The sequence below is a fragment of the Giraffa tippelskirchi genome, chromosome 13 (assembly GCF_054371585.1).
Source record: "Giraffa tippelskirchi isolate mGirTip1 chromosome 13, T2T-mGirTip1v1.2.pri, whole genome shotgun sequence".
Taxonomy (NCBI): domain Eukaryota; kingdom Metazoa; phylum Chordata; class Mammalia; order Artiodactyla; family Giraffidae; genus Giraffa; species Giraffa tippelskirchi.
This window is the reverse complement of record NC_137287.1, coordinates 48,987,687-49,012,789: the sequence shown is the minus strand read 5'-3', so window position 1 is coordinate 49,012,789 and position 25,103 is coordinate 48,987,687. Positions and strand designations below refer to the sequence as shown.

Here is a 25,103-nt window from a genome sequence, read left to right as displayed (position 1 = left end):
TGATGCCATTTCAGAAAACCAACCAACTGACAAAAAAGGAAACGTCTGATAGTAACAAGAATGGACCAAGATATGGAGAAAGGGTAGCACCCAGATACGATGGATGAGAGTGCAAATTGGGACAAGTACTTTGGAGTAAAGATGAAGTTGTTCACTCCCTATCAACCTGCAAGCCTAGGTTTACCCCCTGGAGAAACCTTCGCTCATGTACACAAGAAGATATGTCCTACACTTCATTTATTTAGCCAGCAGACAGTGTGCCAAGCATTGCAAGACCCTATGCACCAGACCATTGTGCATTGTTGGCAAATAAAAACCTACTTGTTATTAATGGTAAAATGAAAATATCATAGTCAAAATTTTCCATAAATGGAAAAATCCATACAGCTGGTGAAAATAATGGAATTATTTGAAACATAGTTATATCTCTAAATCATAAATCTAAGTGACAAGTTATCAAAAGAAACAACACAGAATATGTTAGCAGGTTAATTTGGAAACCATGCAAAATTATATACATGTATATATAGTTAGATCACCTGGGAGCTTTTTAGAAATGCAGAATCTCAGGCCTTCCCCAGACCCACTGAATCAGACCCTCTGGGAGTGGGTCCTGTATACAACCTGTATTTTTGATAAGAGGTTATTGTATGTATATATGATACAAGTATGTATGTATGTATGCACATATGATAGAAGTGATTTGTATGCATATTAAGGTTTAAGAAACATTGGTGTATATTACATACAGATATATCTATATGTAATAAAATTATTAAAACACAGATTTGTTGTTGTTGTTTAGTCGCCCAGTCGTGTTTGACTCTTTGCGACTCCATGGACTGCAGCACACCAGGCCTCCCTGTCTCTTACCATCTCCCAAAATTTGCCCAAGTTCACATCCATTGCATCGGTGATGCCATCCTTCCATCTCATCCTCTGATGCCCCCTTCTCCTTCTGCCCTTAATCTTTCCCACCATTATGGACTTTTCCAATGAGTTCATATCAGGTGACCAAAATACTGGAGGTTCAGCTTCAGCATCAGTCCTTCCAATGAGTATTCAGGTTGATTTCTCATAAGATTGAATAGTTTGATCTCCTTGCTGTCCAAAGAATCTTCTCCAGCACCACAGTTCGAAGGCATCAATTCTTTGGTGTTCTGCCTTCTTTATGGTCCAGCTCTCACAACCATAACTGACCAATGGGAAGGCCATAGCCTTCACTATAGAGACCTTTGTCAGCAGAGTATTGTCTCTGCTTTTCAACACACAGTCTAGGTTTGTCATCAGTTTCCTGCCAAGAAGCAGTCATCTTCTGTTTTCATGGCTGCAGTAACCATCCTTAGTGATTTTATAGCTCAAGAAGAGGAAATCTGTCACTACTTCCAACATTTTCCCTTCTATTTGCCATGAAGTAATAATGGGGCTGGATGCCATGATCTTAGTTTTTTTAATATTTAGTTTTAAGCCAGCTCTTTCACTCTCCTCCTTCACCCTCATCAAGAGACTCTTTAGTTCCTCTTCCCTTTGCCACTAGAGTGGCATCATCTACTTATTTGAGGCTGTTGTTGTTTCTTCTGCCTATCTTGATTGATGGCAACACCAAAATTCAGAATAGTGGTTACCTCTGGAGAGAGAGAAAAGAGGAGAAATGGAGTCCAGAAAAATACAAAGGGGGTTTTATTTATATTTGCAACACTTTTATTTCCTTTAAAAATATGAGACAAGGGTGGTAAAACATATTAATATTGACTAGTCTGAGTGATGGATACACAGATGTTTTGTGTCTTTTTCTCTGTACATTGTGTATTTAAAAATTCCTCAAAAAATTAGGAAAAGGAAGTATAATCTCATCCAAATAATTAAATGAAATATGACTTTTTCTTTCTTACTATCCATTAATTCCATCCAGTGACATACCAACTGTGGTTCATACCTTTGCTTTTAGGAGAGTCAGGGAGTTAAACAGCAGCAACACTAAAAAGTTTCTGGAAGAAAGAAAGCGAGTAAGTATCATAAGTTTCTTAGCACTTTTCCTTTGAAAAAGCTAAACAGTAGCTCATGCTTAGATTTCAGACTTCTGGATAATTTGCTTAATTTGATTTTTCTGTATGCTAAATATTCTAGCTTCTCCTCTCTTCTCCCTGAAAGCTAATCTCTCACTAAAATCTTTAAGGTAATTGGTACCATTTTATATAGAAAGTGAAGCCAAATTTTAATCATGCACAAATACTCTTTTCTTTTGTAAGATTTTGGCAGCAACTGTCTTACCAGTAAAAATTATGGGGTTTAAATTCTCCCAGTTTTCAGGCTATTTTCTTTCTTCCTTTTTTATTATTTTTATATCCTTCTCTTAAATTGCAAACTACCAACCCTCATCCATAAGTTTTAAGGTTACAACCCAAAGTTGATCAGAAGTGTTTTGTTTTGCTTTGCAGCTCGCCATGAAGCAGTCCAAAGAAATGGATCAGTTGAAAAAAGTCCAGCTTGAGCACCTCGAATTCCTAGAGAAACAGAATGAGCAGGTATTTCACTTAAAAAGCATAAAAAGATGTAGGCAGCCAACCAGCTTCAGGAGGCAAATGCCATGGCCCACAGTTACCCTTCTGCTAAAGCCAGTAGCCTGTGTAGTGGCATAGAAAGGTGGCTAGAAAAATATGGTGTCATTACTGTACTTTCCCCTTTTCATCCAAAAGAACAGAAAGTACTTTTTTTGAAGTGGGAGAGGAATGTGGCTGTGGAGGAAAAAAAGAATCAAAATTTGATTAGATGACGGGGATTTTAAAAAGGACATTCCTGAGAGGAGTAGAAAACAGATTATAAGTTACATCTCCATTTTATGTGGAGTTATATCACTTGTACCCTAGAGACAAGTGATATTGTATTTAAAAGCAAATGAGAAACCACCTATTTTCAACCTCAATCTAAAAATGAAATTATAAAACCTTCTCAGGACTTAAAAGCCAAACCTAAATGCATGAACCACCATAATTCTACAAACCATTGAATGTGAGTGGATATCATACTCTTAGTGTTAAACACTAAATTAAAATATACACAAATAAAAAGAGCTCTCCAAAATCCAACTATTCAGTAGCTGCCAGGCATATACCAACATCAAGATGAATGTGTGTTTGCCTCAAGCGGAGTTCAGATAGTTGGGCTACAGCCCATTGGCCACCCACAGTCTCATTTCAGTTGGGTGGAAATACCTCTCGCTTCTATGGCACGATGACCCTCAGTAGCAGTTAAAATTTCAGTCTATCTCAGTCCAAATACACCTCTTCAGGTGTAGTTGGTTTGTAAGTTATTATTTCTAGATAATTTACTTCAATCTAGAAGCTGTAAAGAGGTTTTGCTGAAATCGTGCTTGTACTGCATTAGTCTTTCCTGTTTCCTTTCCTGTATAAAGTAATCCTATTTAAGGTATTTTTTTTTTAGAGTAAATGGCTTACATTGAAGAAAATTAAGTGGAAATTACGTTAAAAAGTACCTTAGAGAAAGTAAAAAAAAAAAAACGATAAAATCAGTTTTTTATTTTTTGTATTGCAATTCAATAACAAATAAATCCAACTTCTGGTTTCATATCCTTTACTTTTTGGTTGATAGAAGTTTTATTCATCAGCATTCTTCTAAGTTATGTTTCCCATTTCTTTTCCAGCTAAATGCTTCTGTTCATGAATAGTCCACAGATCTCCAAGGTGGACAAAAAGTGTTTATTGTCCCACAGGTCCCACTTATTTGACCAATCCATAGATACAGCCCCTTCTAGTACAAGTTGCCTAACTTTTTTTGCTCTAAAAGCCATTTTTCAGAAAGTGTTTCTGGAGGGTGAGGGGAATGGGTAAGGGAATAGCCACTATTTCCAAAACTTTAGAGTCCACTTCAGTGACTCAGTACTAGGTGGGGATAAGGATGCCTTAGAAGAAGGCACAATGAAGGTAAGATGCAGCTATGTTTCAGTTAACTAAATTAAGAAACTACTTAGAAATCACTGTGTTGCTTAGCAACAAGTTTGACTAAGGAATATAAATGTGCTAAAAATTGCTCATCATTACAATAGTGGTATATATCAGAGCTAGAGAATACCTAGCGTTTTTAGTTTTAGAGCTAAAGTACACAATTTAAAAATCACTTTGGCCTTTTATCCTAATACATGTGTAACTCAAATCACACCAGGGTTTTTGCACTGAAATATTGGATTAATGATAATGGTATTGATTGGATCTTATTAGGAGGATAGTGACTTCTTGTTTTGGAAATTCATATAATGCCTTTCAAGGGGTCACAGGTAATGCCTACCACCCACACCTGATACTTTGAGTCACAGAAGCTTAGGAAAGAATGTAAGAAGGCTTGAGATTTGGTGAAGATTTAATGAGATTCCATGAAAAGAAATTCAAGGTATACTGATGCTTCCAGCAAGTGTGGAATTTGGACTTGAATTTCTGTGTTAAGCTTTGCTTTACAAATATGGCCCATTCTATAACAAATTCAGTCCCAGATATTTTCTAGTGTACTTTTGGAGGGGGGAATTTAAAGACTGAACACCTCTCAATTCAGTCACTAAGTGTGGGTCAACACTGTCTTAGGCACAGTGCAAAAGATGCTGTAGCTCTATTTCTTCTCTCATATTAGGCAAGGTCTGGAACCATTTGGAGAGCTCCCCCTATAACCTATTTGGTGGCTGAGTGGTTAAGAATCCGCCTGCAATGTAGGAGACCCAGGTTCGATCCCTGGGTCAGAAAGATCCCCTGGAGAAGGGCATGGCAACCCACTGCAGTATTTTTGCCTGGGGAATCCCATGGACAGAGGAGCCTGATGATAGAGGTCCATGGGGTGACAAAGAGTCAGACACGACTAAAGCAACTCAATTCAAAATTTCATTGACAGAAAACAGTTTCCTGTCTCCAGACTGTCCCAAACTTGTACAACAATCTCCCAAACTACTATTAAACCGCAATTAATTTTAACATTCTGCAATAATATCTCCCTTTAAAGTTTCTTACTGCTTTCCTGTAATCCTTATCCTATAAATCTTCCTGGTTGCCCCAAAGCAAAGCCTGGAATCATCTACTTCATTTGTTAGACAGTGTTGAGGGCACTGGCAGAAACAACTCAAGTTTTAATCTGTTTGGGTCCTGATTCTGGATCCTAACCTCCTATGTCCTTTCTAATGGCTTTGCCTGCTTGGTTCATTTAAAACTCCAAAGGTTGGGGATTTTTTTTCCCTACTATTCCCCATAGACCTCCCAGCCGTACATGAGCTCATCTGTCTTGACATGCACCATTTCAAACATGAAATGCTCCATTACTGTCATACCCAAGTTTTAAAAGTTGGTTTTTGTCATCAATCCTGTCATTTAACGAAGAGAGGTGAGGGGTCTTGCCCCACGGGAGAGCTGCAGTCTGGGCTGATAGGCATTGGTCGCTTTTGTTCTTTTGTTTCTGTTGAGATCAACCTGGGGTAAGTTTGTCGCTGATGGTTGTATACATGTTTTATTCTTAGCCTTTTGCTTTTCTGTATATGGTTTTGCATTCATTTTTCAAATTCACTTCAGTATTCATTTATTTTCTTTGTTTTGTATGTATGACTCAATTTTGACATTACTATTTTTGTACAAACAGCTTTTGAAATCCTGTCACGCAGTGTCCCAAACGCAAGGTAGGACTGAAAATTCTGATAAGCAAGATATTGCCTTCCTGCTCAACTGCGTTCGTATTCTCGGTGCTTTGACGATTCACATCTGCTCTTAACTAGTTAAGATTGCAAGGGTTTGATTGAAAAGTTTGACTATTTGATGCTTGGATTTCTGAAGTACAATTCAAACTGAAAGGCCCAGCGTCTTGAGAGAATTATTTCTGATGGCGTTTTAGCATCCTTTCTAGTTGCAGACCTAGGAATCTCAAATCATGCTGATTAAGACATACCCAGTCACTGAAAAAAGCAATATACAGTGGTCCTTTGGACCAATCACAGCTGAAACTGGGTCACAGAGTCAGATATTTCACAAATATTAATATGACTGCCATTAATTTTTAAAGCACCCAGTAAAAGTTGATTGGTGGTTTTTAGTAACAGAGAGTTATGGTCTGCATGCAAAAACATTATACAGCATCATTGTACAATGACTCTTGTCAAGCTTTCTGTTACAACCAGTCTGCCAGGGAACCTGATCACCTCTTATAAATACGGTGACCATATAATTTATCATTCAAACAGAATAGTTTTGAAAGTGAAAGGGGACTTTGTTCATAATAGCCAGGACCATAGGCATAAATTGGAACCGTCCTGACAAGTGAGCATCAATGGTCACCCTGCTCATATGAGAACCTGGCTCTTAGAATCCTCCTGTACCGTTAAAAGATCCTTCTAAAACGGTTCAATATTTCCCCCTTAATGCTAGAGGGGAAAAGCACAGGGAATCCTTTATTACTATTTACTGAACATAAAAGTATTTGATTTCCAGTGCTGATACTATTTCACTGTCATCTCTTATAAATACTGTTTGTGTCATAGTTTCATGTTCGTGTATTTTCTCCATTTCTTCATTTTTCTATTAGAGCATTAGTATATTTCAGGCATTAAAAAAAAAATCTGGGGAGCGGGAGCCATCCATCCCAAATGTCAGCAGAAAGTTATTATCTTTGGTGTTTTTATATCCATCCTCACCAAAATGAAATTTAAAGCCACAATATAAAAATAACAATAAGAAGGAGATCACTCTGTGGTCTGTGGGTTAAACTAATTTTGTAGCAGGACTTCATTTGGGATATTTTGATGCTTATAGTATGATCTGCAGAGTTGACTAAATCCTCCCACTGATGTTCCATTTAGTTGGAATACCTAAGTAGACACGAATAGTAACATCGTAGCTCATCAGAGTCCTCCTCCAAGTTATATATCCGTGTTTCCATTTTAAAATGTCCTTTATTTCAATGTGATGTGTCACTGAAAGAGGACAGGAATGCTTTATTGTTTCTCCAAAAGATACATGCATTAGGTTGGGGAAAAAGCACATGGTTGGAAAGTAAAGCTTAAAATGAACCAATTGATTTTTCCCTATATTGCCAGGCAGTGATTTGTCACCGGAACCTGTCCCCATCTGACTCCTTTCCACCTCTCAAATCAGCTGGTTGTCTTCTTGACAGCCTTAATTCATGAGGTTCAATTTACTGTAGCTTACTTCCTGGGATGGACTGTAAAAGCTGAATTGCTCCAGAGAAGTAAGAGCGTGTAAGATTTTTTTTGCACAGTAGCCTTCCAGGAACCCTACGTATGCATGTAATGTTCTGTCCACAGCATACTCCAACCAAACCAATGTGATAGGCTTCCACCCAAACTTCCCCATCCCTGAGATTCTTAGACAGTCACTTTTAATTAAATTTCAGGCTATTTGGGGAATAAATTGTACATAAGCAATGCTTATTCTGAAAGTGATCAAATTATCTACACACAGTTAAGGCATGTCAGTCTGTGGAAACTAAATCAAACAGTTAGAAATGACATAATCTACAAGTGACAGGTGTAGCCTCCTTTCCAGTTGTTTTCCTGGTACTGTGTGGACCATTCCTTCTCAGACTTTAACATGCATAAAAATTCTCTGGGGATCTTACTAAAATGCAGACTCTGGGTCAGAAGGGTGGGTGGGGGTGGAGTCCAAGATTCTGCATTTCTCACAAGATCCCAGGCAATGCTGCTGCTGCTGGTCTGTGGACCACGCTTTTAAATAGCCAGGACATAGTGACAAGCATCAAATTGAAGGGAAAAGAGAGGTGGGGTTTTGCTGCAAGTCTTCAGGAGAGGATTTCAACATGTAAGGTCTTGTTTCTGATGTTACAGGCGAAGGAGATGCAGCAGATGGTGAAATTGGAAGCCGAGATGGACCGCAGACCAGCAACAGTTGTGTGAAACTCCAGGATACAAACTGAAACCACAGAACCACTGCATCAAAGAGCACTCCCCAGCTTCTGAACACAAATTCCATGGAAGAAAGCTGATGTCTTCTGCGTTTCCTTTTCATGTAGACAAAATGTCACCTGAAACCACAGAGACTTATTTCTCTTAAACATTCTGAATACTGAACTTCCTTGGCCAACCAAAAGTAGTTACAAATCCCCCAAAATTGCGACTCCAGTAAGGCAGAGTTTACCAGTTGATCATACCACTTCAACATGTTTGCTAGAAAATATCATCACAAGTAAATGAGCTTGGTGTTAAAAACTCTGCTTTGTGATGTGTTAAGACATGTTTGAGCAGCAGCAAAAGTAGTGCATTAGCCATGTAATAGCCAGCACATGCACTGCGGGGGGGCGGGGGGAACTGTCTACAAATTTATTAGCAGAAGTGATGATCTGCTAGACAAATAATTGGGGGGAATTTTTCTACATCTGAGTTACCTCATCAGTAAGTGCCATGTCTCCACCATGCCATGAGAAGCTAATTTCCTGTAACAGTCATGGAAATGGTTAGAACAACAGAAAAATAGAACCGTGTCCTTGTGCCAAAACCCAATGTGCTCACAAGGAGAACTCTCAGGCACGTTTAAGAAGCTGACATCTGACATTGCTTCCTAGGAACTGCTTCTGCTGACCCTAGATTACTACAGCTCACTCTTACACCATGAAGATTGTGAAGTGGTTATTGGCAACCGTTTGTAAATGTGACCATGTAAAAAGTATTTATGCTCCTAATTCACACTGTCAGAGAGCAAAATCATGTAAGTATTGCCACATGACAAGATTAGTGAACAGGAATACTAGAACTATGTTTGCATGATACACAAGCACCAATTATGACTAATCCGTACACAGTTAACCTAATGCAAATAAATACTGGTTAAGTAACTGTATGGCACAGAATATAATTTGACTCTCAAGACTTTTAGCATAATGAAAAAGTCTATATATATGTGTATATGAACTATGTGGGCATTCTTGATACTTCAAGTTCTAGTTTCAAAAAAAAAATACATAACTAATTTAATTTTACACAAAAATATTTATGCAGATTTTCAGAATTTCATATCAGGAAATAACCTTTTTATGTCTGTTAAATATCAAAACAATTTGCTACAGTGTTAATCTGCATGGTCTTTAAGCCTGCTGTAGTTGTGTTGCAGACAGTGCATGAAAAAGTCCCTCCTGGGAATGGAGCTGTGCCCCAATGCCCAGAGGAGCGCATGGAAACTGTAACCGAGAACTAATCAGATTACTGATTTGGGGCACCAACCACCAACCGAACTGTTGTATATGCTTGTACAGATTGATTCTGTGTGTTCCTCTGAATAAAACAGAGAATTATGTTACCATCAATATTGAAACTCAACTCCCAAGTTCTCTAATAAAAAAGTGAAAACACATCAACATCGGTCAGAGTGTTTGCTCCTCAGGATGCCTCCCAGTGTCTTTTTCTGTCTCCTAAATAATCCCTTTGTTGTTTTTAGAGGGGGCTTTATGCCTGCCCCCAGCACAGTCTTCTCCTGACATAAAAAGACTGGCTGACTGGTCTCCCAATGTCAAGTACTTGTTTTTCCTTTTTCTCATATTTATCATTTGAACTGGCTTCTTTTGAAATTCTCTGGTTACAAATTTCCTCATTTGTAAGACAGTATAGTTTGACTACATATTTTTCCACACTAACATCTCGTGGAAAATGATGGCTATTAAAATGGTACAACTGGATGGCCAGTTTTGAAAGATTTCAGATGGCTCTCTCTCACCAAATCAAATAGCCCCTTTCCAGCACTCAACTGAGCTCACCATTCTGTAGCACTTGACTGAATCCATAACTCACCCCTCTCTGCTCTGCTCCTGAAATATTACTACTACTTTTCCCGTTTTTCTGATCATTTCTTCTCTGGCTTTTCATCCTCCTACACTACCATAAATATTTCTGTCTTCCTGCTTAAATCCAGAGCCAGTTTTGTCTCTAACCAGGTTTGCTTTCATTATATGAGATATCTTACTCCCAGAAGAGGACTTCCCAGGTGGTGCTAGTGGTAAAGAACCCAACTGCCAATGCAGGAGATGTACCTAAGAGATGCAGGTTCGGTCCCTGGATTGGGAAGATCCCTTGAAGGAGGAGACAGCAACCCACTCCAGTATTCTTGACTGGAGAATCCCATGGACAGAGGAGCCTGGCTGGCTACACTCCATAGGGTTGCCAAGAGTCAGACACAACTGAAGCGACTCAGCAGGCACATGTGCTCCCAGAAGAATCCACTGTAATAGGATTAAACATGTGCACACAGTTCAAGTGTACAACAAAAAGATGGGTTTATTTTCAATTGTAAAGCTCATGTTCCACTCAGATCCTACGTTCTCCTTTATTATAAAGGACAAAAAATCTTGCCAATTACAGTTACTCAGTCTCTTCAAACTTAAAAAAACAAACACTTATTTCAGAGGTATATTCAATTACTTGAAAGTCAGTCTCCCAGTTAGAGTTCCCTCCCTATTAAGGAAGTCTCCCTGCTTCTCTTCCCAGATGGCCTCTGGGTACAAATGGAAGCTCATGTGTCCTCCCAGCAGTGGGGAGGAGCATCCGGTTACCCCTCCTGTGTGCTCCTAACTGCCCTGGACCACAGTCCTGCAAGGTTGATCCTTCCATTCTAGTGTCTCAAGGTCTCTGCTCAAAAGAGTTTTCACGCTGGACTCAGTTTTTTTCCAGTTTTCTTCTGGGATACACAGAAAGTCTGGATTTGCGGGGGAAGGGCAGGAGCCCAAGCTGCTAGCTCAGATCATCCATGCAAATACCTCCTTTGGCCATTTGTTAGCTGCTAGTGCCATGTTATTCCAATACCATGGAGGTTTCTTCAGGAGGCTTCCCATTTTCTAAATCTATGCCCCAAGAAGCAAGTTTATAGTGGAGATACTACAGCCTGCTTCTCAGTCCCCCAGGACTGTTGGTTCCAGTCTGGGGATCAAGATACTTGCCTCAATTCTCACCTTGCTCCCCCTGTCAGCACTGAAAGGATATTCAACTATACATACATGACTGATTGGAATGCCCAAATAGCCTGCCAGGCTTCTCTGTCCATGGAATTTTCCAGGCAAGAACACTAGAGTAGGTTGCCATTTCTTTCTCCAGGGTATCCTCCCTAACCAGGGATTGAACCCAGGTCTCACACACTCTTTAGCATTTGAGCCACCAGGGAAGCCCTATATTGGTCTGTACTTCTTCCCTAAGTAGACTGTTGTTCCCCTTTGGGGAAGAGATAAAAGGCTTCATGGAAAATAAACCAGATTGACAAGATAGGGAAACCTATCAGTAAGTGCAGTATTTCATCAAATCCAGTTTAGTTCAGTTCAGACGCTCAGTCGTGTCCGACTCTTTGTGACCCCAAGGACTGCAGCACACCAGGCCTCCCTTTCCATCACCAGCTCCTGGTGTTTGCTCAAACTTATGTCCATTGAGTCAGTGATGCCATCCAACCATCTCATCCTCTGTCATCCCCTTCTCCTGCCTTCAATCTTTCCCAGCATCAGGGTCTTTTCCAATGAGTTGGTTCTTCCCATCAGGTGGTCAAAGTATTGGACTTTCAGCTTCAGCATCAGTACTTCCAATGAATATTCAGGACTGATTTCCTTTAGGATGGACTGGTTGGATCTTCTTGCAGTCCAAGGGACTCTCAGGAGTCTTCTCCAACACCACAGTTCAAAAGCATCAGTTCTTCTGCACTCAGCTTTCTTTCCAACTCTCACATCCATACATGACTACGGGAAAAACCATAGCCTTGATTAGATGGACCTTTTGTTGGCAAAGTAATGTCTCTGCCTTTTAATATGCTGTCTAGGTTGGTCATAACTTTTCTTCCAGGTAGTAAGCATCTTTCAATTTCATAGCTGAAGTCACCATCTGCAGTGATTTTGGAGCCCCCAAAAATAAAGTCTCTCACTGTTTCCACTGTTTCCCCATGTATTTGCCATGAAGTGATGGGACCGGATTCCATGATCTTAGTTTTCTGAATGTGGAGCTTTAAGCCAACTTTTTCACTCTCTTCTTTTCACTTTAATCAAGAGGATCTTTAGTTCTTCTTCGCTTTCTGCCATAAGGATGGCGTCATCTGCATATCTGAGGTTATTGATATTTCTCCTGGCAATCTTGATTCTAGCTTGTGCTTCATCCAGCCCAGCATTTCTCATGATGTACTCTGCATATAAGTTAAATAAGCTGGGTGACAATATACAGCCTTGATGCACTCCTTTTCCTATTTGTTTTTTTTTTTATAGTTTATTTATTTTAGTTGGGGGCTAATTACTTTACAATATTATAGTGGTTTTTGCCATACATTGACAAGAATCAGCCATGGGTTTACATGTGTTCCCCATTCTGAACCCCCGTCCCACCTCCCTCCCCATCCCATCCCTCTGGGTCATCCCATTGCCCCAGCTCTGAGCATTTGTCTCATGCATCGAACCTGGAATGGTGTTCTGTTTCACATATGATAATATACATGTTTCAATGCTATTCTCTCAGAATGTCTCACCCTCACCTTCTCCCTCAGAGTCCATAAGACTGTTCTATGCATCTGTGTCTCTTATTCTGTCTCACATATAGGGTTATCGTTACCATCTTTCAAATTCCATATATATGGAACCAGTCTGTTGTTCCCTGTTCAGTTCTAACTGTTGCTTCCTGACCTGCATATAGATTTCTCAAGAGGCAGGTCAGGTGGTCTGATATTCCCATCTCTTTAAGAATTTTCCAGTTTGTTGTGATCCACACAGTCAAAGGCTTTGGCATAGTCAATAAAGCAGAAGTAGATGTTTTTCTGGAACTCACTTGCTTTTTCGATCATCCAACGGATGTTGGCAATTTGATGTCTGGTTCCTCTGCCTTTTCTAAATGCAGCTTGAACATCTGTAATTTCACGGTTCACATATTGATGAAGCCTGGCTTGGAGAATTTTGAGCATTACTTCACTAGCCTGTGAGATGAGCACAATTGTGTAGTAGTTTGAGCATTCTTTAGCATTGCCTTTCTAAAACACCGTTAATTATAACATGCACCATTATTTTATATACTACAAAGAAAGAAAGCATGCTGCCAGTTAAACTATGACACACCATCCAGTGGTTATAAGACATCTCAATGTCAGCGATGTTAAAATACGGATAATATGTGCATCTTGGAATCCATGAAATACACAGTATTTCAAAAATACCATTCAAGCTACCCAAACGCCAGGTCTTAATGGGTGAGGGCTAATTTTTAATGATAGGGCACAAGAGAAACATATAGATAACCTAAAATAAGGAATACATGCTATTAGGTTTGAGATTTAGTGTTGAGCTTCCTGGGTTCATCATCAATTCAAAGACTGTGTGTCCTTTAGCTATTTCACTCAACCACATGTTTTCAGTTTCTACTTCTCTTCATACAATTCTCAGATCCATAACTTTAGCCTTGACCTTACTTTTCCTAAGCCCTGGTACTTCTAAGAGATTTTCAGTTAAACAAATGGCCCAAGTGCACGTTGTATGTAATTGATCAAAAATCAAGACCCTTCCCCCATCTGTCCTTGTTTAACAGTCTGTAACAGGTGCTAAACTCCAGGGCGATCTTGTATCTGCACCATCTCATTTGCTTCCACACCTAATCTGTTGATAAAACCCATGACTTCTACCTTGTCTTGGAAGTTCTCTTCTCCCTGACAACTTGTCTCATTTCAACACTCAGAATTTTAGTAACTTTCTATTGAATTTCTTTTCCCCTTAAATCCCTTCTACATCTCCCCAAATGGCAGCTCTGAGCATGTTACTATTTGGCTTGTAAAGCCTGAATTCCTATCCATTACCTAAAGAATATCATTGAAATTACCAATATCAGCATTCAGTGTTGGTTCCAGTTTGCCTCCTCCCATAACCAATCTGAATTATCGCTATTCTCTGCTCACACATGTAGCATGCATCATTTTTTAAAATTTATTTATTTATTTGGCTGTGCCAGGTCCTAGTTGCAGCACACAGGATCTTCAGTCTTCTTTGTGACATGTGAACACTTTAGTTGCAGCACACAGGATCTAGTTCCCTGACCAGGGATGTAACCCAGGACCTCTGCATTGGGAGCGTGGAGTCTTAGCCAGTTGACCCCAGGGAAGTCCCACATAGCACACATTGTTTCTAGTATGTCACATGATAACGTTCTTTGTTGTTCAGTCGCTCAGTCATGTCCAACTGTTTGCATCCCCATGGACTGCACCACACCAGGCTTCCCTGTCCTTCACCATCTCCCAGAGCTTGCTCAAACTCATGTCCATTGAGTCAGTGATGCCATCCAACCATCTCATCCTCTGTCGTCCCCTTCTCCTCTTGCCTTCAATCTTTCCCAGCATCAGGGTCTTTTCCAATAAATTAGCTCTTCCTATTAGGTGGCCAAAGTATTGGAGTTTCAGCTTCAGCATCAGTCCTTCCAATGAATATTCAGGACTGATTTCCTTTAGGATGGACTAGTTTGATCTCCTTAGAGTCCAAGGGACTCTCAAGAGTCTTCTCCAGCACCACAGTTCAAAAACATCAATTCTTAGGCACTCAGCCTTCTTTGTGGTCAAATTCTCACATCCATACATAACTACTGGAAAAACCAGAGCTTTGACTAGATGGACTTTTGTTGGCAAAGTAATGTCTCTGCTTTATAATATGCTGTCTAGGTTGGCCATAGCTTTTCTTCCAAGGAGCAAGCGTCTTTTAATTTCATGGCTGTAGTCACCATCTGCAGTGATTTTGGAGCCTAAGTCTGTCATTAAAGTCTGTCACTATTTCCATTGTTTCCCCATCTATTTGCCGAGAAGTGATGGGACCGGGTGCCATGATCTTCATTTTTTCAATGTTGAGTTTTAAGCCAGCTTTTTCACTCTCCTCTTTCACTTTCATCAAGAGGCTCTTTAGTTCCTCTTCATTTTCTGCCATAAGGGTGATGTTATCTGCATATCTAATCCTTAAAACAACCTCCTAAAATGCTGCCTCTAAAGATTCCCTCATTCCCCCAAGCAAGAAATCATCTGCCTTTCTAAATGTATCCATTTTTATTTTAAAAGTTGTTTAAGTATGTGACTTTTCCACCAGCTCAGACTAATTTCTTTTCAGAATAAACAAGTAATTTTGTTTATTTGCTTTGCAAAGAACAAGTAGTCAACTGTCAAATGACCATTTAGGTTGTTTTCTGTGACATAGCATGAAGGATTTGTAACTGTGTGGCCTCTTGTGCAGTGTCTTTGAATGAAAAGCTAAAATAAATTTCTTTCCCAATTTCAACAAAAACAATTTTCCTCAATTCTTTTTGTTGGTAGCTTTTCAAAACAGTAGGACTATCATAATGGCTAATGGGCAGTGTGATTTCATCGTGTGATTATGAAAAGGGAAAATTGAATTATTTTAATTTTGAATCATCTCTGATTATCTTAGAGATGCCTCATTCCAAGCCCTCAATAGCTTCTCTTTTGTCATCACGTGTGAAAGTTTAGTGGAAGACCACTCTTCTCTACAACTTTCCCTCGATGCTTAGCATTTAACAGAATCCCAAGCACAATTTTAATAACTGCATCTTTAATGTCATCATAAATCCTCAGTAGTGCCTCTGGGATGAATTTTTATGAGCCATCTTCTTTAATAATATACCATGTAAAATGTTTTGCTCCGTAAGTTAGAATAATGCAAAAATATTAGGAAGGGAGTGAAGAGATGTTAAAAATAGCAGCATCATTGCTTTTACATTAAAAGGAAAAAATAGGTGGTAGCACTTTACTCAATAGACGAAGCAATGAATGCCTCTTCCTCGCCTCTCCACCCGTTACTTCCTTGGAAATTCCGGGTGAGAAATAGTCTCTAAGCTACTTCATCCTGGAACTTTCTGAGAGTCTTTGAAGTCTCCACCAAGATAAAATTTGGAAAATTTTTACTCACAACATGACCCAATAACTTTAGGTGGGTCAAATGTACTAAAAGCATAACAAGGGAGATAAAAAAGTTTGACCCTTGGTTGTTTGTGAACTTTGACATCATATCACTTGAATGATGAAATGTCACACTGGTTCATCAAAATACAATTTATGTATTTAATTTTCTCACACATTTTTACATTCTACCTTTTGTTTTTCCTTAGAAAAAACTTGGTTTTTGTGCTAGAGTGTGGTGCTCATGATGCAGCATATTGAGCTCTATAGACAACAACAGTGTATCATGAATTCCTCTATACCTAGACTACCACACAGATGGTTGTAGTGGACACATCCTCAGCACTGAACTAGCTTTATTCATTGATCAAATATTTATTAGGAGACCCCTATAGTCCTTTGTACTCTCAACTAGTTTTTAACTAGTAACATATATATTATTATTTTTAATTATCTGTAGCTGCAGTTTTAGGCCATGCCAGTATGACAGATAGACAGAATGCATTAATGGCCCCAATTGTTCATGCCTTCCTATATCCATGGTTTGGTAGCACCCTGCTGCACCGTTTCTAGGCTTGGTCAAGTAACTTGCTTTGTCTCTGGGATGGCAGCAAACTTGATGAAGCAAAGGCACGTTTTTGTTTCTTCCTTTGGATCTCTGCCACTGCAATGAGATCAAGGACAGGCTCACCTTGCTGGTGGTGGGAAGTTCAGTCATCTCTCCCAGCTTACTAGCTGACAACTGATGGGTGACCAGCCAAGACTCTCCCAAAGCAGTAGAACTACCCAGCAAACCTACAAACTCATCAGAAATAGCATTGGGTTAGCCAAAAATGTCGTTAGGGTTTTTACCCAATCTAATGTGAAAGTGAAAGTTGCTCAGTCATGTCCGACTCTTTGAGATCACACACCAGTCTCCCCTGTCCATGGAATTCTTCAGGCAAGAATCCTGGAGTGGATTGCCATGCCCTTCTCCAGGGATCTTCCCAACCCAGGGATCGAACCCAGGTCTCCCACACTGCAGGCAGATTCTTTACTGTTTGAGCTACTCAGGAATCTGCCTATTCCCAACCTAATAAATTGAGTGTTATTTTGAGTCACCAAGTTTTTGGTTGGTTTGTTGCGTGGCAATAGTTGATATGTCCAAGTCTTAAGCATATGAAGATGGTAAGTGTTATCCTAGAACCCCAGAGACTACACATTAAAAAAACAAAACAAAAAACAGTCACTGGAATCACTGGTGTGAGTTTTCTCTTCCATTGAATGATCCCAACTACTAGGTTGCCATGCTTGCTCTCTCTTGCATATCTTTGTGTCAGGGTCCACTTTGTTTTTGTAAGCTTCTGAGGGTCTATTTGCTGATACTTTCAACTTTGTCATTTGACATACACTTCTTCATTTACTTCCCCCTTTGTTTTTTCTTGGTGGCTCAGTGGTAAAGAATCAACCTGCCAAGCAGAAGACACATGTTTGATCCTGAGGTCAGGAAGATCCCCTGGAGAAAGAAATGGCAACCCACACCAGCATTCTTGCCTGGAAAATCCCATGGACAGAGGAGCTTGGTGGGCTAAAGTCTATGAGGTCACAAAAGAGTTGGATATGATTGATAGATTAAACAAAAACAGCCTTTTTTTTTTCTCATTTTTTGTTGCTTTTTTTAAAACTTTTTCCTTCCTTTGGGCTCTTTGGTAAATAAAATTATTTCATGTAACAGCCTTAGCTACTAATATTCATTAGCTGTTTTTAATTACTTTGTTTGAGTTATAGATCCTAAAGTTTCCAGAAAAATGGAAAACATTCAGGTAAAGGGGGGATTACTTTACTACATCACTTTGTCCAATCATGTAAAATAAAAGAAACAGGCTTTTTTATTTAGTAGTCCAGTAATGCAAGTGTATAGTATTGGAAAGCTACATGGATTTTTAAGGTAACATTTTAAAAAGAAAAATATAGAGATATGTTGTTGTTCATACCTCAATGAACAATAGTGGACTGCAGCATGCCAGGACTCCATGTCCTTCACTGTCTCCCAGAATTTGCTCAGATTCATGTCCATTGAGTCAGTGAAAATATCTAACCATCTCATCCTTTGCCTCCCTCTTCTCCTTTTGCCGTCAATCTTTCCCAGCATCCCAGTATTTTCCCAGGTCATTTCCAATGATTCAAGTCTTATATTTTAATAGGAAATTATATTTTAATAGGAAAAATTAATGTATGTTAAATGATATATACTGAAATAAAATTAAACTAGTATAAATATTTTATATGACTTGAAAATCTGTTTAGGTAAACATCTGCCTACTCATCTTATGTTTCAGTGATTCCACTCCAAGAGAAATGAGTACATGTGTTCACCAAAAAATATGTTCTTCACTAATAGTAGTAAAAACACTAGAAACAGTTCAAAGGCACAGTGATAGCATGGATCAATAAAATATGGCGTTCTGTTTCAGATATGATAATATACATGTTTCAATGCTATATTGTAAAGTAATTAACCTCCAACTAAAATAAATTAATTAATTAAAAAATAAAATAAATAAAATAAAATATGGCATATCCAATGCTCAATGGAACACACAAAAGTGCTTACCTTTTGATTCCTTGTATATGAAAGTCAAGAAGAGATAATCCTAATCTTGAATGTCGGTTCCCTCTATAGGAACCTTCTGGAATGATGGGAATTGTCTCTAGAACTAGTTCTTAAAGTGCACACCAAGGACCTATTTGTGGACCAGTGTGTTCCCAAGAGCCTATCAGAGTGTCTGCCAGGTTATCTTGTGTCAAACCCATCTGCTGGAAACCAAACTTTCTTCATATACTTCAGTGAAAACAGCAAATCACAACGGACTGAATGAAGAAAAAGATGCCAGAACTCCGATGACTTCTAGGAAACCAGACATTAGATTTGCAATGTTAAACAATGTCACTCTTCCCACCTGTATTTATGAAACATAGTTATTTTTATTAAAATACTCTATTTTAATAATATATTAGTTATATCTTAACATATGATGGGTTTATTATTTTTGAATTTCCTGTTTCCATTTCTAATATTGTAATATTGACATTTAATTCACATAAATAAAAGTTCTTTGAGTTTCTTAAAAATTTAAGAGTGTAAAGGGGTCTGAGACCAAATGGTAAAGTTGAATCTTACCCTTATAGCATTTATCAATCTTTCTCATACGTTACAGGCAAATCAGGAACATTATCACCATTGTACAGATGGAGAAATTATTGAATCCAGGGTCACAAAAACCACACAATGGAAGATTAAGGAATAAAATACATTTATTTCCCAGTCTCCAAATTCCTCTTCCTTACTGAACCACCACCCCATAACAAAGATCATCTTTATACCTGAAAGCCATGATCACAATACCACCTGACATTTTACAGTTACAATTAACAGAGCACTGTCACAGACATAATGTCATTTAATTGTCATGGCAACCTATTAGTGTGAGTTTTATCATCTTTTCCTTCAAATGAGAAAATGATTGAGTGAGTCCCACAGCATAGTGCATAGCACAATAAAAACAAATAATAGGCTTTCTGTTCTGGTGCTACTATAAATTAATTTATATACGCAGCCACATGAGGTGCTATGGGAAAAATGCAAAGGATGTTATCCCCGCCCTAGAAGGATATATTTGTTGATGATATATCAAAACTAAACTTGATAAATCCAATAAACCAATGCATTCTTAACATTAATTAGATTTAATTCAAATAATACCAATCAAAAAAGAGTTCAGCTGCATAAAAAATCTAAACAGGATTTTTCTTTTGAAAGTACAGAGTAGGACACGACTGAAGTGACTTAGCAGCAGCAGCAGCAGCAGCCTACAAACCAGAAAACTACACCACACTGGCCAAATGCAGTACGCTACCTGATTTTGGATATAAAAGCTAAGACTGCTTTTACATTTCCAAGTGGTTGGGGGAGGAAATGAAAGAAAATCATTTTTGACTTGTAAAAATTACATGAAATTCAAATCTCCGTAGCCATGCATAAGGTTGTATGGAAGCCAGCCATACTTGTCAATTTGTGTGTGACCTATGGCTGCTCTTGTGCTACGTACAGCAGCAGTGTAACACAGAAGCTGCATACCCCACCAAGTGTGTAACAGTTACCATTGTCTCCTTGACAGGGAGAGTGTGGTAGCCCTTGATCTCACCCTATTTGATCTGAGTAAACAAGGGAAAGGAGGTGGAGGTCCCCCAGAGTGGAGGAGCAGAGGGCTAAAAACAAATTTCTCTAGATTTTGGAGAAGAGAAGAAATAAATGGCACTTGGAGCCCTTAAAGAACAAAGAACAGGCTTTCAGGAATCCAGGGTCTGTGCAGTAGCAGAACTTCAGGTAAGAGGGCTGCTCGACTGCTTTCCAAGCCTTTATAGAAAGAAAGAAGCAGCCGCGAGAGAAGACTGCCTTCGACCTGGAGCCCAGTCCCCGCTGGCCGAGACCAGGATCAATGGCAGCGGTGACCTCGGGGAGGAGCAGTGGGCGCCTCTCCTGCCCCCAAGCCCTTCCCATGTCTCTGTGTGATCTGAAAGAAGGCCAAGGTGGCAACTAAGTGATGCTGGAAGTGCTGATATGCGTTCTTCAAAGAGGAGACCTGGGTCTTCTGTGGTGGTCCAGCGGTTAAAAGTCTGCCTTGCAATGCAAGGGACGTGGCTTTGATTCTTGGTCAGGAAACAGATCCCACATCCCACGGAGAAACTAACCCAGTGCACCACAACCACTCAGCCCCCAGACCCCACAGCTAGAGAGTCTGAACACCACACGGAAAGCTCCCTCATGACCCAACTAAGACTCGAGGGAGCCAAATTAAAAAAAAAAAAAAAAAAGGCAGAACCTCCAACAAGAATTTGGGTGCAAGTATTCTGTTTGAGATGTGATCCAGGAAACATGATGAGAGCTTGGGGTGGGGGTGGATAGGACACTAACGCTGTAATAACAGTTCTGTTACTGCTGTGGGCACCTGGAGCTCCACTCAGTCAGGGACTCTGTGACGGAGACTGCTGCAGCGCTTCCCTCAGAACTGTCCCTGCAGTGCGAAGACAAGGGCTATTCATCCTTCAGCTTTCTCCTCCTGCTGGGTGAGAGTAGTTCCTAAGGGCAGTATTTCCTCTCCCTTCCAGCCTGTCCTTTGTAGGCTGAACAAGTTCCAGGGGCCAGAGAAAGCCCTCAGGAAAAAGCCACAGATTCCTGAAGCAGGAAGCATGACCACCACCATGTCCTAAAGCTGCAGGGGATCATAGGAGAATAAATGGGCACCCTTAAACCTTGGTGAGTTTGTAAGATTGAAGGAGGACATTCAGATTAGACATGCTTTTGTTTTAAGAAATGAAGAAATGGTACTTCCAGCTGCCAGAGTGTTCCACATGTCCATGTACGTGTCTTAACTTCACTTTGAGACAATAAGTCCTCAACATCATGCAAAAAGATGAGTCTTGACCTTTGCTTAATGGATTAGTTATTCAAGAAAAAACATTAAGGTTTTGCTCTCTCTTTCATCTTTCACTGCCTGTATTCCGGTATGGAAGCTATTGCTAAGAAATGCAAATGACAATGATGACCATGAAAGTCATGAATAACCTACAACATGTTATTCTTGAATGATAAACATTGATCACCAAAACCGGTGAAAGCTAATCAGCCCTGGATCTCATCTCGAATATTTTAAAAAATAGGACAAAAAATAGGACAGGTATACATACAGATACTATAATAAGCACTGTATTTTGGTAATAAGAAATCTCTAGAGAGATAGGTTGTCAGGGGGAGGGGGATTGTTTTGTCTTATGATTTAAAAAGAATACAAAAGACGACAGTGTGAACGGTTGGAATGGAATCCAGCCAGTCTTCCAGATTTCAAAGGTTTTATAACGGAAGCAACAGCCCATAAGTGTGCCAGGAACAGACTCGTCCATTAATCATCCCAGGTCCACGGCTTGGGCATGCCAGGTGCTGAGAAAGCCACGAGACCGTCTCAAGGACAATGTGCTTTTCTAAATTTACTTTTCAGTGTGAAAGCCGCAAATTTGGGTTCACTAATATTTTGCATTTGTATGAGAAAGTGGACCCTGCACAAAGGGTGGGGCAAAGCAACACAGCCCCCTCCCTCCGCAACTGAAGGAGCAAAAAGAATCCCTAGTAATCAGACTCACAAATTCATATGCCCAGGAGTTCTTATTGATCCCCACTTAAGGCTGTTATTGGGTATATAACAGCCATTTCAAACTTGGATGGTTAAAAACAGGATGGAGTGGGGAGGGAGGTGGGAGGGGGATTCAGGACGGGGAAACATGTGCACCCATGGCTGATTCATGGCAATGTATGGCCAAACCACCACAATATCGTAAAGTAATTAGCCTCCAATTAAAATAAATTAATTAATTTAAAAAACAGAATTCCCATCTCTTTTTAAACTTGTTCTTTAACATTTCAGTTGCTAAAGGTATTTCCATATCCACAAGCTCAGGTTAAAATTCTGAGAATAATTCATGACTACTACCTTTTTCTCATCACCTTGGTCTAATCATTAAGTAGCATTGGCTCTTCCTCCAAGCTGTTTCTGGACTGGAACTACTCAGCACTACTGGAAATATCACCCTGGCTGTAGCCACTGTCACCTCTCATTTTGACAACTGTCACAGCCTCCTGGTTTCATTTCCATTCACTCTTGAGGCCCCAAGTCCTTTGTCCACAATTAGCAGAGTGACCCTCTTGAAGTATAAATCAGATCGTGTAACTCATCTATGTAAAATCCTCTAATTCTTCCCTCTGCCTTAAAATAAAAAACAACTTTTTTTCTCAAGACTATAAACCTTCCCTGCTATTAACCCATGGTTGCATAACAAACCATCCCAAAACAATGCTTGAAGCAACAACAATGTATTATTTCCCATGATTTTTAGTGAACAGCTGGGCAGCTCTTCTGCTCCATTTGGTACTGGCTGGGTCACTTGTATGGCTACGTTTGGTTGGGAAAACAACTAGGGCTGAAATGTCCAGCATGTTTTACCAGTGCCTCAACCAGGATGGCTGCCTCATCCTATCCCTCTCCACATGGTCTCTCAACATTTAGTGCCCAAGTTCAAGCTTCTTTTCTGGCAGCTGAATCTCAGAGAACATCAAATGAAGCTGCCAGTATTCTTAAAGCCTAAGCCAAAACACACATCATGACTTTCACTACATTCATTGATCAAAGCAAGTCACAAGGGTAGCACAGACTCAGGAGAGGAAGAAGACAGATCTGGCTCTTGATTGGAAAAAAAATATAAATGTTCAACAATGGGAGGAATTTTTGACAACTATCTTTAGAAATGATATTCCCAGTGTCCTATATCTCCTCAGTTCAGTTCAGTCACTCAGTCACGTCCGACTCTTTGCAACCCCATGGACTGCAGCATGCCAGGCCTCCCTGTCCATCACCAACTCCTGGAGCTTACTCAAACTCATGTCCATCGAGTCGGTGATGCCATCCAACCATCTCATCCTCTGTCATCTCCTTCTCCTCCTGCCTTCAATCTTTCCCAGCATCAGGGTCTTTTCCAATGAGTCAGTTCTTCCCATCAGGTGGTCAAAGTATTGGAGTTTAAGCTTGAGCATCAGTCCTTCCAGTGAATATTCAGGACTGATTTCCTTTAGGATGGACTGGTTGGATCTTCTTGCAGTCCAAGGGACTCTCAAGAATCTTCTCCAACACCACAGTTCAAAAGCATCAATTCTTCAGCGCTCAACTTTCTTTATAGTCCAACTCTCACACCCATACATGACTGCTGGAAAAACTATAGCTTTGAGTAGATGGACCTTTCTTGGCAAAGTAATGTCTCTGCTTTCTAATAAGCTTCTAGGTTGGTCATAGCTTTTCTTCCAAGGAGCAAGTGTCTTTTAATTTCATGGCTGCAGTCACCATCTGCAGTGATTTTGGAGCCCAAAAAAATAAAGTCTCTTACTGTTTCCATTATTTCCCCATCTATTTTCCATGAAGTGATAAGGCCAGATGCCATGATCTTAGTTTTTTGAATGTTGAGTTTTAAGCCAACTTTTTCAGTCTCCTCTTTCACTTTCATTAGAGGTTCTTTAGTTCTTCTTCACTTTCTACCATAAGGATGGTGTCATCTGCATATCTGAGGTTATTGATATTTCTCCAGGCAATCTTGATTCCAGCTTGTGTTTCATCCAGCCTGGCATTTTGCATGATGTACTCTGCATATAAGTTAAATAAACAGGGTGACAATATACAGCCTTGAGGTACTCCTTTCCTGATTTGGAATCAGTCTGTTTTCCATGTCCAGTTCTAACTGTTGCTTCTTGACCTGCATACAGATTTCTCAGGAGGCAGGTCAGGTGGTCTGGTATTCCCAACTCTTTAAGAATTTTCCATAGTATGTTGTGATCCACACAGTTGAAGGCTTTGGCGTAGTCAATAAAGCAGAAGTAGATCTTTTTCTGGAACTCTCTTGCTTTTTCGATGATCCAATAGACATTGTCAATTTGATCTCTGGTTCCTCTGCCTTTTCTAAATCCAACTTGAACATCTGGTAGTTCATAGTTCATGTACTGTTGAAGCCTGGCTTGGAGAATTTTGAGCATCACTTTGCTAGCATATGAGATGCGTACAATTGTGCGGTAGTTTGAACATTCTTTGGCATTGCCTTTCTTTGAGATTGGAATGAAAACTGACCTTTTCCAGCCCTGTGGCCACTACTGAGCTTTCCAAATTTGCTGGCATATTAAGTGCAGCACTTTCACAGCATTGTCTTTTAGGATTTGAAATAGCTCAACTGGAATTCCATCATCTCCACTAGCTTTGTTCGTAGTGATGCTTCCTAAGGCCCATTTGACTTCACATTCCAGGGTGTCTGGCTCTCGATGAGTGACCACACTATCTCTCCTACTCTACCTTTTTTTCAGTCAGCCCATGCCACAATGGGTATCTTTGTAATAGAATCTGAGGTATAGACTGCCAGCTTTCTTTCTAATAATATTCTTCTGCTCATCTTCTTCAGGAGTAGAACTTCAGCAGGTGCATGGCTTCCCAGAATAAATACTGCATTTCCCAGGCTCCCTGTAGCAAGGCAGAACCACTTTATTACATTGTGGTCAATGAAATGCCAGGGGTCTGGTGGAAGCTTTAGTGAAATTTCTTAAAAGACAACAGTTGTTTCTCCTTTGACTTTGACATTTATTCC

At 39.8% G+C, this 25,103-nt stretch overlaps 1 protein-coding gene across 8 annotated transcripts in view; it reads left to right on the top strand.

Annotated features, from left to right (window-relative positions):
- PLCB4 (phospholipase C beta 4) overlaps positions 1-9,362 on the top strand; it is a 478,321-nt gene extending 468,959 nt beyond the window's left edge. For 6 of the 8 annotated variants that reach the window (XM_081559119.1, XM_081559116.1, XM_081559117.1 and 3 more), the window contains 4 exons: positions 1,949-2,006; positions 2,439-2,525; positions 5,629-5,665; positions 7,844-9,362. In XM_081559119.1, coding sequence (XP_081415245.1) covers positions 1,949-2,006; positions 2,439-2,525; positions 5,629-5,665; positions 7,844-7,932 — 271 coding nt within the window. In that variant the 3' untranslated portion in view covers positions 7,933-9,362. The remainder of the gene's footprint in view (positions 1-1,948; positions 2,007-2,438; positions 2,526-5,628; positions 5,666-7,843) is intronic. The other 2 variants (XM_081559122.1, XM_081559121.1) reach the window with 1 other exon arrangement.
- Positions 9,363-25,103: the final 15,741 nt, after the last annotated feature.